Below are 13,103 nucleotides of genomic sequence, written 5' to 3'. Positions count from 1 at the left end.
GGGACGGGGAAAGGGGCGAGAGAAACCCGTATGCTCTTATTTTTCGCACAGGTCAAATTAAGCAGAAATAAGGGGAGACGTTGTGGCAAAGCAGCCCCAGCGATCCTTCTTGTCTCTGGTGCTGTCAGGGATGACGACAGTCCTTCAGCCGTCACCCAATAGTGCCGGAAGCCAGGTCCGGTGCTGCGGGTTGCACGGGCGTGGTCTTTGTGTTGAACACGAGGCGGAGCATCAGCACCAGCAGAAAGGATGCCAAGGCTCGAGAACCAGCAGAGTTTCTAACCTTGTCGACATCAACAAGCTCGTGTGCGGGAGTGCTTGGACGAGAGCACAGAGGAACGAGAAGTTGGCCACTTCGCAGAAGAGCTGCAAACGCAAATAAGGGAAGGCATGAGCCCGGCATGGCAATCATGGGCAGGTGACGCACTTTGACTTCGGGGAGCACCTGCCGGGATTGGCCAGAGCTGGCCGAGGCAGGGACCAGGACCAGACACAGGCAGACGGGAAGAGGGGTCAATGGCAATGGCTCCAGATGTCCGTCTTCTGCCTCTGGTATTGGACAGTGCACATTGACAGGCAGCGTTGAATGGCAGTGCATCCCTTGACAGGCTTTCGACTGACCATTACCATCATTCGGTTGGCAAGTTGCTTCCTGCAAAGTTCCGGAAGGCTCCTAGCTCCTGCTCCTAGCTGACAAGCTGACAAGCTGACACCAGTTGACCAGATCCGAGACCCGCTCCAGCCCGAAGACGACACACTCGAAGCTTTCCGAAACTGGGACGATGCAACACAGGCATACATACCTAGGCACACATATCGAGGCTTCACCTGGCAAAGTTGCTGTTGTCTCCTTCTGGCCTGCCACTGACTCCGGCACCGTCGACACGTCTGCTATCCTTACCATATCCTGCCTGACATAGGCCCGTTCACACCAAATGCCTCCGGTCAGAGCGAGCAATTAAGGGGGGCCGAACACTTAAAGCCTGTATGGCCCTCAAAACTCAGGGTTCCATGGCTAAAATTACCAGGCAAGCATCTCAAATCCCAGCAGCTCCGACGAGTCGTCCAGGGTCGGGGCTCTCTCTGGGGTCTAGCGTGTTTGGTGCCGTGGGCCAGGTGGGTTTGGCTCCCAAGCTCCTTCATCGAGACTACTTTTTTAATCAAGAGGATTCGCAGTCGATCCAGCATGAGAAGATAAGAGGGTGGGACAGACTGCTTGAGCCATTATTTGTTGTGCGAGATGATGCGGACGACGTCTTCATGATGCGCTGAGATTCGGGGCGTCACTCGCCTTACCGAAGATCAGCCTGAGACTGTGGCACCATGTCTTACAAACTGCTTCAGCCAAGGAGGGTGCTCATGTTTCGTACCACACAGTTGACGCATCAATACGGAGTGCCGAGGAAATGAAAAAGCAGAAGCCGAAGGCCAAAAAATCCAAGGCTGTATTTATCACCTTCAACTCCCCGTCATTACTTCATCGATCATCTCACTCGAGTCCCTTTCGCAACACTTGGGGTGGGGTGGGGTGACATCAACCATCAATCACCAACCCCCGGTTCAGAAGTCAGGGTTGCGCTCTCATCTCCCAAGAGCCGCATCTAAACTGAGCTCAAACCTTCCTATAGAGACTGGGAGTTGAGAGATGTGCAACAAACAGCCTGTGCTGTTGGTGTCAGGTATTGGTGAGTCGAGGAAATCGTCGACCCCAAGGATGCTACTTTGAACTGTGCAAATCTAGGAACTAGATGATGTTGATCGATTTCTGTATACCGCGTGAGCCGGTATATTGCTATATATCAATCGCAGCCAGTGAATCCGGTTGCCTACTCAACACGAATTTACGGGTTCTACATCACAAGCCAGAAATATGCGGCTACGTTCATTCATGAAGCTGCTTACAGCAAGACTCATCTATATACCTCCCCAATAAACTGATTCAGTCATTCAGTTCCACCGAACTCCAAAATCCTGGGCCGGCCCCGTGATGCTACCCCTCCTTTAGATTGGCCCCCAAACCCCAGCCAGCACATGCCATCGCATCACCACCTATGCCATGCCGGAAACTGCTACTCGTTCCCCATGAGCGAGGGTGCTTCCTGTGCAATGATATCACAAGGTAGGCCTGTTTTGAGCAGCCAACCCATGTCCTATCACACTGTCCATGGATGGTCTGAACAGGACGGGAGAAGTTCCAACACCATGTGGACATATTACCACATTCAAAACAGCATGCTTTTGAAACGAGCAAAGAAGATTGGGATAGACAGAGAATATGAAAGGGACAAATTTATCTCGCACATGTGAGACCACCTTCTCGTGATGCAGTCTCTGCTTCTAACCTCGTTTTTGTGCGCGGATCAATGGGTGCAAATCCAATACCTAGACTGCTCTAGCCGCACATACGCCCGAGTACGTCTGATGTTCGAAAAGAAAGTCCTGGAAACATTCCCTCCTATGTCTATGTCTACCAACGGCCCTGACAGGTGCGGAGTGTGGACAAATATATGGCTCATAATCGCATCAAGTGCAGGTGAGAAGGCTGAAAGTCACTCTCACCGGGGCATACCTTGTCTGATAGTATTGCACAATTCTCATGTCCTGTCCCGAAATTGATCGAAATAGTGCATATCACTCATTACGCTGGCCAGCTTTTCCCAAAACTTGACGCTCCTGTTGTCCGCATTATTTTTGAGGTTTGTTATGCTTCATTCCTTTTCATCATGTCACCTTCAATCATGCTCCTTTTGCCATATGTAAATGGAATACACTAAATGTCTGTCAATCTAGCCTTTAACAACTATTCACTGTGAAGCATGCGTAACTATCGAAACACAGGTACATCGCCGCACTTTTTTCTTCTCGAGACTTTAGCAGTATTGTGCCAAAGTCAATGTTATGCATTGGTACAGCCTTGCCTCTTCATGACGGGCACCAACTACCTAGGTCGCCTAGGTAGTCTCATTCAACCACGATCATACTTTGAGTCTGAGGAAATGTAAATGTCAGCGTCACTTCTCGACCTCCGAGACATAAGACGTGGTCTTATCGCCAAGGTCATCACTATGTCAACCCACCATGAAGTTGCCGCTGGGCAAACACACATATGATATGAGCAGCACGGTGTTTACCTGAGAGTACTTTCTCATTCATACTTTCAGCTTCATATCTAATATCTCGAAATGTCTGGCGCAGGCTGCTTGTGAATTCAATGCCGAAATGAAGGCCATGTTGGAAATTGGAAGGCGTGGCGACACAATATGCTGGCCGCATTCTAAAGTAAGCACACTACTACTGACTAGAGGGATATGAAACAATATGACGACCACCTGTTGACGCTCAAATTTACTTTTTAGAAGCTTTTGAAAAGCCATGTCTTTCTGTTCTCACTATACCACTGAGCAGCAGTAAGCGCCATAAGCGGAAAAAAGAAAACCGCCATGCATATGAAGTCTTCCCAGACTATTGCGCATTCGAGGTCATTCACAGCCCCCCGCGGATACGATCTGTAATAGTATTCTTATACGCGTGTTTGTCTTATGCCATGCCGAGCCCGCGGTTGTAAGCTGGGAACGATGTCACCTCCACTTCATGGCTGAAGGTTATGAGAATTTGGCAATCGGGTTGTCCTTGCTCCCTTCGGAGCTGAATCAAGCAACACGGATTTGAAGCACTGACAAATGATAGCCATTTGAGACGTCTCGCAGCCTCACATCTGTCATATTTTAGGCTGTTTCATCAAGATTGTCTCTTGTATGCTTCGCCAGCCTCTAAACACCATCCTTTATCATCATCTCCCTACATATCCCTACACGCTATCTTTTTCGCATTGTACCCTATCCCCTATTATTTAGTGACGAGATGAACCCGACTGCCAGCATGGTGAGCAGTGAGCCTGTCTACGTTGTTCACGACTTGCGACAGGGACACTGGTTGCTCCAAAGGATAAGTCCATCGAGTAAGCGCTCACATTTTCTTAGCCTTACACTGCAGTGTATTGTTGGGCGTGAACCGACCGGTTGAGCCGACCGACTCACCCCTTTCGAATAGGCTCATTTGCGTTCACAGTCTAGCTGGTCACGCTTGCAAAACTTGGACACACTCGTAAATTGGGACATTCTGGATCCGCGATTTGCTCCCGGATAGGCTCCCAGGACCGGGCCAGGAGTATGCACTCCAGTCCTTGCTTTCAACGCCAGAAAGCAGAAACACGAATCCGAGTTAAATTTCCGAGATGTCACAACGCAGCTTATAGCGGGATGAGACAGTTATTAGACGCACGAAGAGGTTTGCTCCACTGCTGATCAGTGACGACACGAACTTGCCACACTAACCTCGGGAGCTGCCCATCGATTCAATAGTTTGCATGAGCTGATCTATATTTCCCGGTTGTAGCAGCAGGCGCGTCCAATCATATTATGCGGCCGATAAGCTGGGTGGCTCGATAACCAAAAAGACACACGTCGATCCGTTCAGCTCTCGTTTCAACACCAAGCTTCAAACACGCTGGAGCTTCCGTCCCAACTTTCGTCTGGCCCCGTGTTCCACGTTTCTTGTTCCCGTCCCCTGTTCCTTGCTCTGAGCCCCGACTAAAAAACTGATGTCCTCCTTCGCTGGGAGGCTATCACCCTCTCCACGCCGAGACGAGGCTTACTACGGCCTGTGCAAGGGGGTTCGTAGTCTTTACGACGCTACGTTTCGGGAGCCATCTCACAGATTTCGCATCTACCTTAAAGTCTCTTTGAAAATAATTATGGAACCGCCCTATGACTTCATTCGTGATCTTTGTATCTCGTGACCAAGTCTGTATGTGTTCCTTCAGCTCGGCCTCTATGCGGGTGTGTGAGAGAGCGCAGAAGGAAAGAAGCAATTGTACACTCTAGCATGCTAGTGCGCACTGTCCATTGTGGCAAAGCAATCTCTTTTTCACATAGGCACCTCTTGTCTGTAATCATTGGTCACTAACGTGACGTCCCGCCCAGCTTGCAGTTTGACTCGGACTCCAAAGGCTTCGTCTGGGAGAGATGCATTCCATGCACCAGTTTCTACGAAGGTGAAAAGATGAAGAAGGTGTTCAGGAGAGTGACCAGGGTTAGCTTGCTCCTTTTGTCACATACAAACCAAATTACCTTGTGCGAATGCCAGTTGTCGCCAGATTATGGGAAAATGGTCTGCGAAACTCTCTATTGGTGTCTCGGGATGATCCATGGTCGCTGATCCTGGACAACGCCTATCATTTGCAAGACATGTCGCCTTATCTGTCTCGTCTTGTCCACGGGGGTCACATTATCGTCACAAGGCAATATTCACGCGTCCATGTCTGCCGCCGGCAATAGACTCGGCGGGTGCGTATACGAGTGTTCGAAAAAGGAGCGTCCCCGAATACACTTGGCTCTTCTTCCTACATCGAGCGCGAGTCACTGAGCGTTCTTGAAACGGGGTGTCACACTATACAAAGTCAATCTATTAGGAGCTTGTATACACTACATATACTAGAAGACCTAGAAATTAGTATTGTGGCCAGCTCTGGCGAGCACGAGGGAGGAGACATGGTAGAGCCACAGGTTCCATGTGTGCCAAGGGCTGAGTTTAAACATGGATAATTTGAATTTGAGATTTCAAGGCTGATAGGTCGGTTGTATGTTATCCTGAGACTCCCTGTGGTATATTGGTAGCGCGAGTTCACTATCCCGGCGTATCTGCGACTCGCGCGCAAGTGAACAAGAAACACATAGACTAGCTTGTGCGGATATAGTCCTTAGTTTTCAAGTGGAATTTAGGTCTTAATGCTGAATAAGTGCAATTACCGCATATACAAACTGAACACTTGTGAGTTTAGCTATTAGTGAATTAACAAGAGAGCTGATAGGGGGTTAGAGGCAAGGGGCTCTTTGCTAATAACTGTTCTCTTTATTAATACGGGGGATTGTTAAAGACATTTGCAGGACATTGTAACTACTCTTAGAGAGACTTGGCATTACAAGACATTTTATGGGACAAGAGAGTACTTCTCTTACTTTGTATACTTTATATAATCGTCATCTCCCATTGGCTCACAACCTCCCTGTAATGTCACGCTCATTGCAGGACGTATCTAGACATGTGGTTTCAAACAAACGCGGGTAGACTCCATTTCTATATTTCTTACGGTAGATATCATCTCCCGCAGTAAATGCAGAGTTGGTCTCCGTCCCCGATCCAGAACAACCAGAGCGGGTCCCATCAACGATGCATCCGTCATCAACTCGGCCCATGCCACTCGCGCCAAACTTGCCCATCTCCAAAGCCATGTAGGGAAAGCGGCACAACCATCTCCTCATGTCGAAGAATTTCCTCATCACCGGCGCAGCACGCGGGATCGGCCGCGGCCTTGCCCGCCACCTCCTCGCCTCCCGCCACCGCGTGTTCCTCGTCGACGTAGACGCCCGCGAGCTCGAGCACACGGCGGACATGCTGTCGAAGACGCACGCCCGCGACACGTTTTCCACGTGCGTGGCCGACCTCTGCTCCCCGAGCGCCATCACCCTCGCCGCCCAACACGCGCGGTCCTTTTTCGCCGGCCGCCTGGACTGCCTAATCAACAATGCCGCTTACACGGGGGGCGTGGGCGGCCTAGCCCTCCAGGACATAACGCTGGAGGAGTGGAACAAGAGCATCCAGACGAATCTCACGGCGCCCATGCTCATGACGCAGGCCTGTCTGGACATGTTGGTCGCGGCGGGAGGGTGCGTGATTCACGTGTCCTCCACAAGGGCGGTGATGAGCGAGCCCGATAATGAGGCGTACTCGGCGACAAAGGCTGGGCTTTTGGGGCTGACGCAGAGCATGGCGGTTTCGCTGGGCGGAAAGGGCGTGAGGGTGAATGCGATTCTGCCGGGCTGGATACACGTCGGGGACGAGTGCAGAGAGGCGGATGAGAAGGGGGTAGCGTGGCAGGATGGGCTGAGCGAGGAGGATATGAGGTGGCATTTGACGGGGAGGGTTGGCAAGGTGGACGATGTTGCAAGGGCAGTTGCGTATTTGGTTGATGCGCAGGGGGTGAGTGGCGTCGAGATGGTTGTTGATGGCGGAGTGACTAGGAAGATGGTGTATCCGGAGTAGGTATCTGGTGATGCCTGAGCAGACGTGCTGTTTGGAGATGGATTGTGGTCATGGAGAGCCGGGTGTGCTACCGGTTAGTGGTGAGGGAGCCCGAGTTGATGATGATGATGGACGCGGTACATCTTCCCTCTGGGATATGAGTTGCAACATCAGTAAACCCGGGCTCGCAATTCACCCTGGCATGACAGCTTTCACTTTTCGGCTGCTTGACCTGAGTATTCCGATGCTCTTACGTGTCACTAACAGAGTAGGCGGCAGAGAGTAGTTGACCAGTCGAGATACCTCACTCATCAGGCTATTGCTACAAGATGCCACTGCATATTAGCGTAGGCTTTGAACTAGGAAAATATATGATGTTGTGACCTCAACTGCCAAAAATGCAAGCCCGCGGATATCACGAGCCCCGTAGGATTCATTGTGTAACGAGTAGTTGCAATATCTCATACGCAAGGTTTTGCTGTATTCAGTGAAGGTAAAAGGCAGGGAGACATGCAGGTCTCAGCATTCAGACACAATCCCAGGGTATATATCTTCACCAAGGCAACTTCCAATCCGTCGCGACATCAATCCGTCGCGCGGCTCGTCGACTAGAATCGCTCGGTGGGTTCGTTGCAGCCATCACAATTGAAAGTTATTTTACTGTGTCGGCCTCGCATTAGGTCAGAAGCGTTTGTCAAAAGAATTCGTAAGATGATAATTCATCTGATTGTTAACAAGGTTCTCTTCTCGTAGAAAATACATTCGGAGCAAGAGAAGTAGAAAAATCACGTGAGGCTATCCCCGGCTTCTGTGGCTGTCCCTTGTTTCTGTGGCTGACTAAGTGGCTCGTCCACTAAGTCGCTGACGGGTAATTATTCGGAGCTGCTAAGTGTCTCGACTCAAACTTTGCGGTGTCTCGAATCAGCTTCCGCCTCGGTTCACAAGTTCCCAAACTCCGTCACCTTCAGATCGCAATCGTCTGTTTGTACCTGCTGCTGTTCAACTGCGGCCCAGGCCATTGGTACGTCATCCCCGGCACCATTTCCAGTTTGGCTGCCACCCACGTCAGTCACGCGTGGAACGAGTGTGCCGTGGCATCGTTTTCTTTTCCTCTGGAAGGAGTTGAGGGATGGAGCATAAGAAAACTCTATTTCAGTTGAAGAGTTGGCGACTAAAGTCAAAAGAAAATATACTCGGGCGTCGCTAAACGCCTTGTCTTCTCTGTGTCACCTAGCTGATGAGCCTTGCTCTTTCGCATTTAAGCAGCACCGCGCACCTCTTCGACATCATGCGAACCGCTTGACTAGTTCCGACCGCATTACAGGCCTTGGCATAAAGACTTCTTTTGAGGCAAAGCGCCGCCCACGCAGCCGCAGCCCTCGCGGGTTACCGTCGGACCACCAGGAACCATATTATGCCGCGACACCATCAACACACGGGCCCGATATATCCGAATTACATGTCTTATGCGTCGCAGCAACAGTATTATGGCATGCCTCCGCAATACCCCGGCGGGGGTGTGCCATCACCGACCTACGCTCCCTACCAGACGTATGGAAGATCACCGCCCGCCATGCATCAATACATTCCCATGGTAGGCGTCAGCGTCCCTCCGAACTATCCGCGCCCAAACCAACAGTCACCGAATCTCGCGACGCCATATCGGCCTCCTCCAGCACCTGCTCCGATCCCGCCGCAGACCCCGTCATCGACTCATTCATCACAGATGCTTCCCCCCCAGACGCCTCCCACTCCACAGACTGCTCAACGGGATCCTTCTCAATCGCAACCTCGGCCACAACCTACTGAAGCGCCACAGCCAACGGGGCCAAGGAAGCCTGTCGTGGTGCTGAAGCAAGAGCCTTTTCGACCTCCTGTAAGTCGTGCCAATGTAGGCCGGGTATGACGCAATTTTCTGTGAGCTAACAATCCCCGAAACCAGCTTCCTTGGTTCTCCAGACCTGATGCTCTCTTTCCTCAACGTTCTCGCCGGTCCCGAACAAAAAGAAGGCTCCTTCCCCTCAACGAGCAACCCATTTCATTTCTCATTGAACAACGCGAAGGTGTTACCGATTCAACCAATGCTGCTGCATCCAAAGCAGTTCCTACAGAGGCTGAACCACCTACAAGCGACGCGGCCGAGTCCGACTCTAAGCCTGCTGTAGGCGCCCATACTAGTCAGTCCCCAACCGCATCTTGTGATGCGACTCCCGCTCTCTCCGAAACAGCACCCGAGGAAGGTCGCGGTCAGAAGACGAACGGCCACAGCGCCAACAGCGCCCCAAATGGGGAGGGGTCTTCTCAGAGTGACAAAAGTGCCACGACCGAGGATGATAAGGCGACAGACGAACGGGCTATTGCACCAGCTCCTCCGGTAAAGGCTGCACCAACCAGCTGGGCAAACCTCTTTGCGAAGCCGGCCGCCCAGAACGTGACAACCTTGAACAGTATTAGCTCTACTACATCGGTCAATGGCGATGCCGTCGAGGCTGCTACAGTTCCCGATATGCCTGGGTCAAAATTCTCCCAGGCCAACAGGAGTCTCTTAGGGGAAGCCATCCGATCCTTCAAGGTCGACCGCACTGAAAAGGCTACGTTGATTGAGCCTCGTGGTCTCGTTAACACAGGCAACATGTGTTATATGAATTCTGTATGTCCTTGTTCAGAGTCACACCAATTGCTGACTACTAACCATTGTCTAGGTGTTGCAAGTGCTCATGTTTTGTGCTCCTTTCCACGACTTTCTCGATCAAGTAAGCAAAAGGGCTGCTCACAGCTTCAAGAGTGAAACACCTCTGGTAGATGCAATGTAAGCCAGATTTTGGCCCCTCGGCTCTTATCAGATTCTAACATCAATAAAAAGGGTCATGTTTTTGCAGGAGTTCAAGGTTCTCGCATCTGCGTCGTCTTCTAAGCAGCTTCGCAGCACTTTGAAGTCTCAGGTTTTTGAGCTATACGGCGAGCCCTTTACTCCAGAATTCGTTTACGAAGCCATAAGGCAGCTTCCACGATTTGCCAGCATGAGAGTACGTATAGCTCCAATTGCGAGGATATCCACGTTTATATCTGTGCTAATACATACCAGCGTGGTCACCAGCAAGATGCTGAGGAATTCCTTGGCTTCCTCCTTCAGTCCCTGGATGACGAATGCACTCTTGTTATGAACAAGTCCTTTCCTGGTGAAACAGAACAAGTTCCAGACGAGAAGTATATTGACCACGAAGCTGCCGCGCCTTCAGGAGACTGGCTTGAGGTTGGCCGCAAGCAGAAAGCCGCCGTCAGTCGATCATCGGGATCAAACACCTCCTCACCCATAACGAAGATCTTTGGTGGACTGTTGCGATCCGAATTCCGGGTCCCGGGGCTCAAGGATTCTATTACTACGGAGCCGTACCAGCCGCTACAACTGGACATTGGATCGCCCGATGTACGGAATGTCGTGGATGCCCTGAGAGGGCTTACCAGGCCCGAGCGCCTCCAAGGAGATTTCAATTCCCCTCGGGGCAAGGATGTACTGGCCACAAAACAGGTCTTTATTGAATCTTTGCCGCCAGTTCTCATCCTGCACCTCAAACGTTTCCAGTTCGATGCCACAGCCAACGGCACCATCAAGATTTGGAAGAAAATCGGATACCCCTTGGAGCTTGAAATTCCGCGTGAGGCGCTTTCCAGACAGCGCCGTCAAAACATTGGCGACGGGCCTTTGCCCCGGTATAAACTAATTAGTGTTGTGTACCATCATGGAAAGAACGCCAGCGGCGGCCACTACACAGTTGATGTGCGTCGGCAAGACGGCCAAGAGTGGATTCGCATGGACGACACCGTACTCCAGCGGATCCGCAGCGAAGAGGTTGCCAGAATTGGAGCCGAGGAAGAGGTCAAGGATACCCGCAAAGAGCAGAACTCATCCGCGAGTGCCTCAGCCAACCGCTTTGGCGCAATAGACGACGAAGACTCCGGGGACAAGGATGGCTGGAAGCAGGTCACAACTTCTGCCAGCGGAGGCAAGAGATGGAGCAGCGTAGTCAATAGCGCCAACGCACCCTCACAAGACAAACAGGTCAAGGACAACATCAAAGACAACAAGGTGGCGTACTTGTTGTTCTATCAGCGCATGTAATATTGGGGACTAGAATTCTTGAACTCGTTGGGGGAAGAAGTGGACTGTGTCATATTAATAAGAGAAATGAGGGGCATTATTACATAGCACACTGCACTGTACAACAGAAGAATTAAGCATCATTACTACCAGTGCCATTTAAACTAGTTTCAGACTTTGTGTGCACGGCCGCGCGGGGAGTATATGAATAGGGGCTTGCAGGTGAGGCCGCAAAAGGGTACTTGATGATTGCTTTATGTATTTGCGCTAGCATTTTATGCTACTCTCAAGTCCATTCTCCCGAACTACCTCTCGTCGGACAACCAGTTGGATGGAAAAAGATACACGTGAGAAGTTGTATATTGCACTAGGCGATTTGCCGCGTTTCCTTTACATTTAGGCACGTCTATCCACTAACAACTAATTCCGGTAAGCGTACACTCGACAGTCAAGTCTGTTGATCGTCGCGCAAAACTTGCTCGCGCAGTATTGCCAATTGTCCCCCTATTCCCTTTTTTTTTTGCCCTTCCACATCCCAAGCACCCCCTTAGTGTCGCTTCGCGACGGTCATTGAGTCAAGGGCATCCTTCTCGGCAAGCTCGGTCTCGACCTGGGCGATGATGTCGCGCAGGTAGGGCGTATCCTGTCGTTTGTTAGCGGACCTACGTCCCCCCATGCAAGGAGGGTGGGTAGACGCACCTCCTCGGGCTTTGTCCACTGGTCCTTGGGAAGCAGTTTGTGCTGGTAGCTGCACTGGACGGAGCGGCGGATGCGGTAGATGCGGTCGTACGACTCCTTGGATGACAGGCGCCTGAGGGCAATCTGGGTGGATTCGCGCTCTTCCTCGACGAGATCGTCGTATCTGCGTCGTGCTGGGGTTAGCTAGGTCCTTGTACTCGCGGCGGCAGTTTGAGGGTCTGCGGTGGCCCATTGGAGGCCATTGGTGCGAAACGCCGTCCTCTTGCTAGCCCCTATCTGTTGCTGGGACATGTCCGTCGGGCGGGAGCGAGATCTGGGGGGCCAGAAGGTGCGGGCTTGCTGGGAGTCGGGAGTCGGGATGTGTTGGGGGTGTGTTGCGTACCTCAGGCCGAGCTTCTTGTATCCGGCAGCATTGGCGTACCAGTTGGCGGCGGGCATGACCATGTTGGCCAGCCAGGGGCGGCGGAGGATGAAGGGAGCCAGAGAGTAGCCGCTCATGATGGGCAATGGGGCTGGTTGACTTTGGGGAGGAGTCGGAGTGTGAGATATAGAGGTGAGGTGAGTGAGATCTGGGCTGTCCTTTTTTACCCGGGATGCGTGAAATGCGGCGACGATGATTGGGGGGAGCCGTTCGGAATGTCACGTGATTCATGAGCTCCCGGAAAGAAACGGTGGCTTGCACGTGATGGGAAGATGGGACGTTTGTTACGGACGTTGTTCCGTTGTGCCCGGCGTCATGCCAGGTTTGGCGTCGCGGGAAGCAGATTTATAAAATATCGCGAAGATGGATATTTCTTTTTTTTTATTCTCTTTTTCTTTTTCTGTCTTTTTTTATTACTTGGGGATTTATGCCCTTGGAGTCCCTGTTTCAATCGTGTTCCAATCATGTCCTAGATAGTGTTGGGCCATTATTCCTTGAAACCTCAGGTAGCAACTTTCGGGTATAATCGTCGGAACATGATGGTCGCAACACCTTGGAATCAGATGATTTCGCTGACAAGAACGGTGCCTGAAAGCACAGGAGCTAGAGTTGATCACTGCCCTTGTGAGTGCTACACTGCAGGACAATGCCAAGTACGCAGCCGAGGCATGCTCTGCAACCGGCTGCTCCCAGCCTTGACACCAGAAGTGCGCCCTGCACCTGGGGCATTCCTTGCACGCTCAGCTTTCGGCAACTGAACAAGAAAGAGGCCTTTGTCCCATGTCTGTGTTAGACCATCGACGG

The 13,103-nt window shown here is 51.5% G+C and overlaps 3 protein-coding genes across 3 annotated transcripts; 2 read left to right on the top strand and 1 right to left on the bottom strand.

Annotated features, from left to right (window-relative positions):
- Nucleotides 1-6,318: 6,318 nt before the first annotated feature.
- Nucleotides 6,319-7,101, top strand: G6M90_00g077830 (uncharacterized protein; the record flags this gene model as incomplete). Its single annotated transcript, XM_014689836.1, has 1 exon — nucleotides 6,319-7,101. The coding sequence occupies one exon, from the start codon at nucleotides 6,319-6,321 to the stop codon at nucleotides 7,099-7,101; it is 783 nt and encodes a 260-aa protein (XP_014545322.1).
- Nucleotides 7,102-8,539: 1,438 nt separating this feature from the next.
- On the top strand, nucleotides 8,540-11,200 carry G6M90_00g077820 (uncharacterized protein; the record flags this gene model as incomplete). The annotated part of the gene is made up of 5 exons (XM_014689837.1): nucleotides 8,540-8,956; nucleotides 9,023-9,730; nucleotides 9,783-9,889; nucleotides 9,944-10,106; nucleotides 10,166-11,200. The coding sequence occupies 5 exons, from the start codon at nucleotides 8,540-8,542 to the stop codon at nucleotides 11,198-11,200; spliced, it is 2,430 nt and encodes an 809-aa protein (XP_014545323.1).
- A 526-nt stretch (nucleotides 11,201-11,726) lies between these two features.
- On the bottom strand, nucleotides 11,727-12,376 carry qcr7 (Cytochrome b-c1 complex subunit 7; the record flags this gene model as incomplete). The annotated part of the gene is made up of 3 exons (XM_066131077.1): nucleotides 11,727-11,822; nucleotides 11,879-12,051; nucleotides 12,076-12,376. The coding sequence occupies 3 exons, from the start codon at nucleotides 12,374-12,376 to the stop codon at nucleotides 11,727-11,729; spliced, it is 570 nt and encodes a 189-aa protein (XP_065987068.1).
- Nucleotides 12,377-13,103: the final 727 nt, after the last annotated feature.

The sequence above is a fragment of the Metarhizium brunneum genome, chromosome 4, assembly GCF_013426205.1.
Source record: "Metarhizium brunneum chromosome 4, complete sequence".
In the NCBI taxonomy this organism is placed as follows: Eukaryota; Fungi; Ascomycota; class Sordariomycetes; order Hypocreales; family Clavicipitaceae; genus Metarhizium; species Metarhizium brunneum.
The sequence above is the reverse complement of the archived record's forward strand: the minus strand, read 5'-3'. Positions and strand labels throughout refer to the sequence as shown.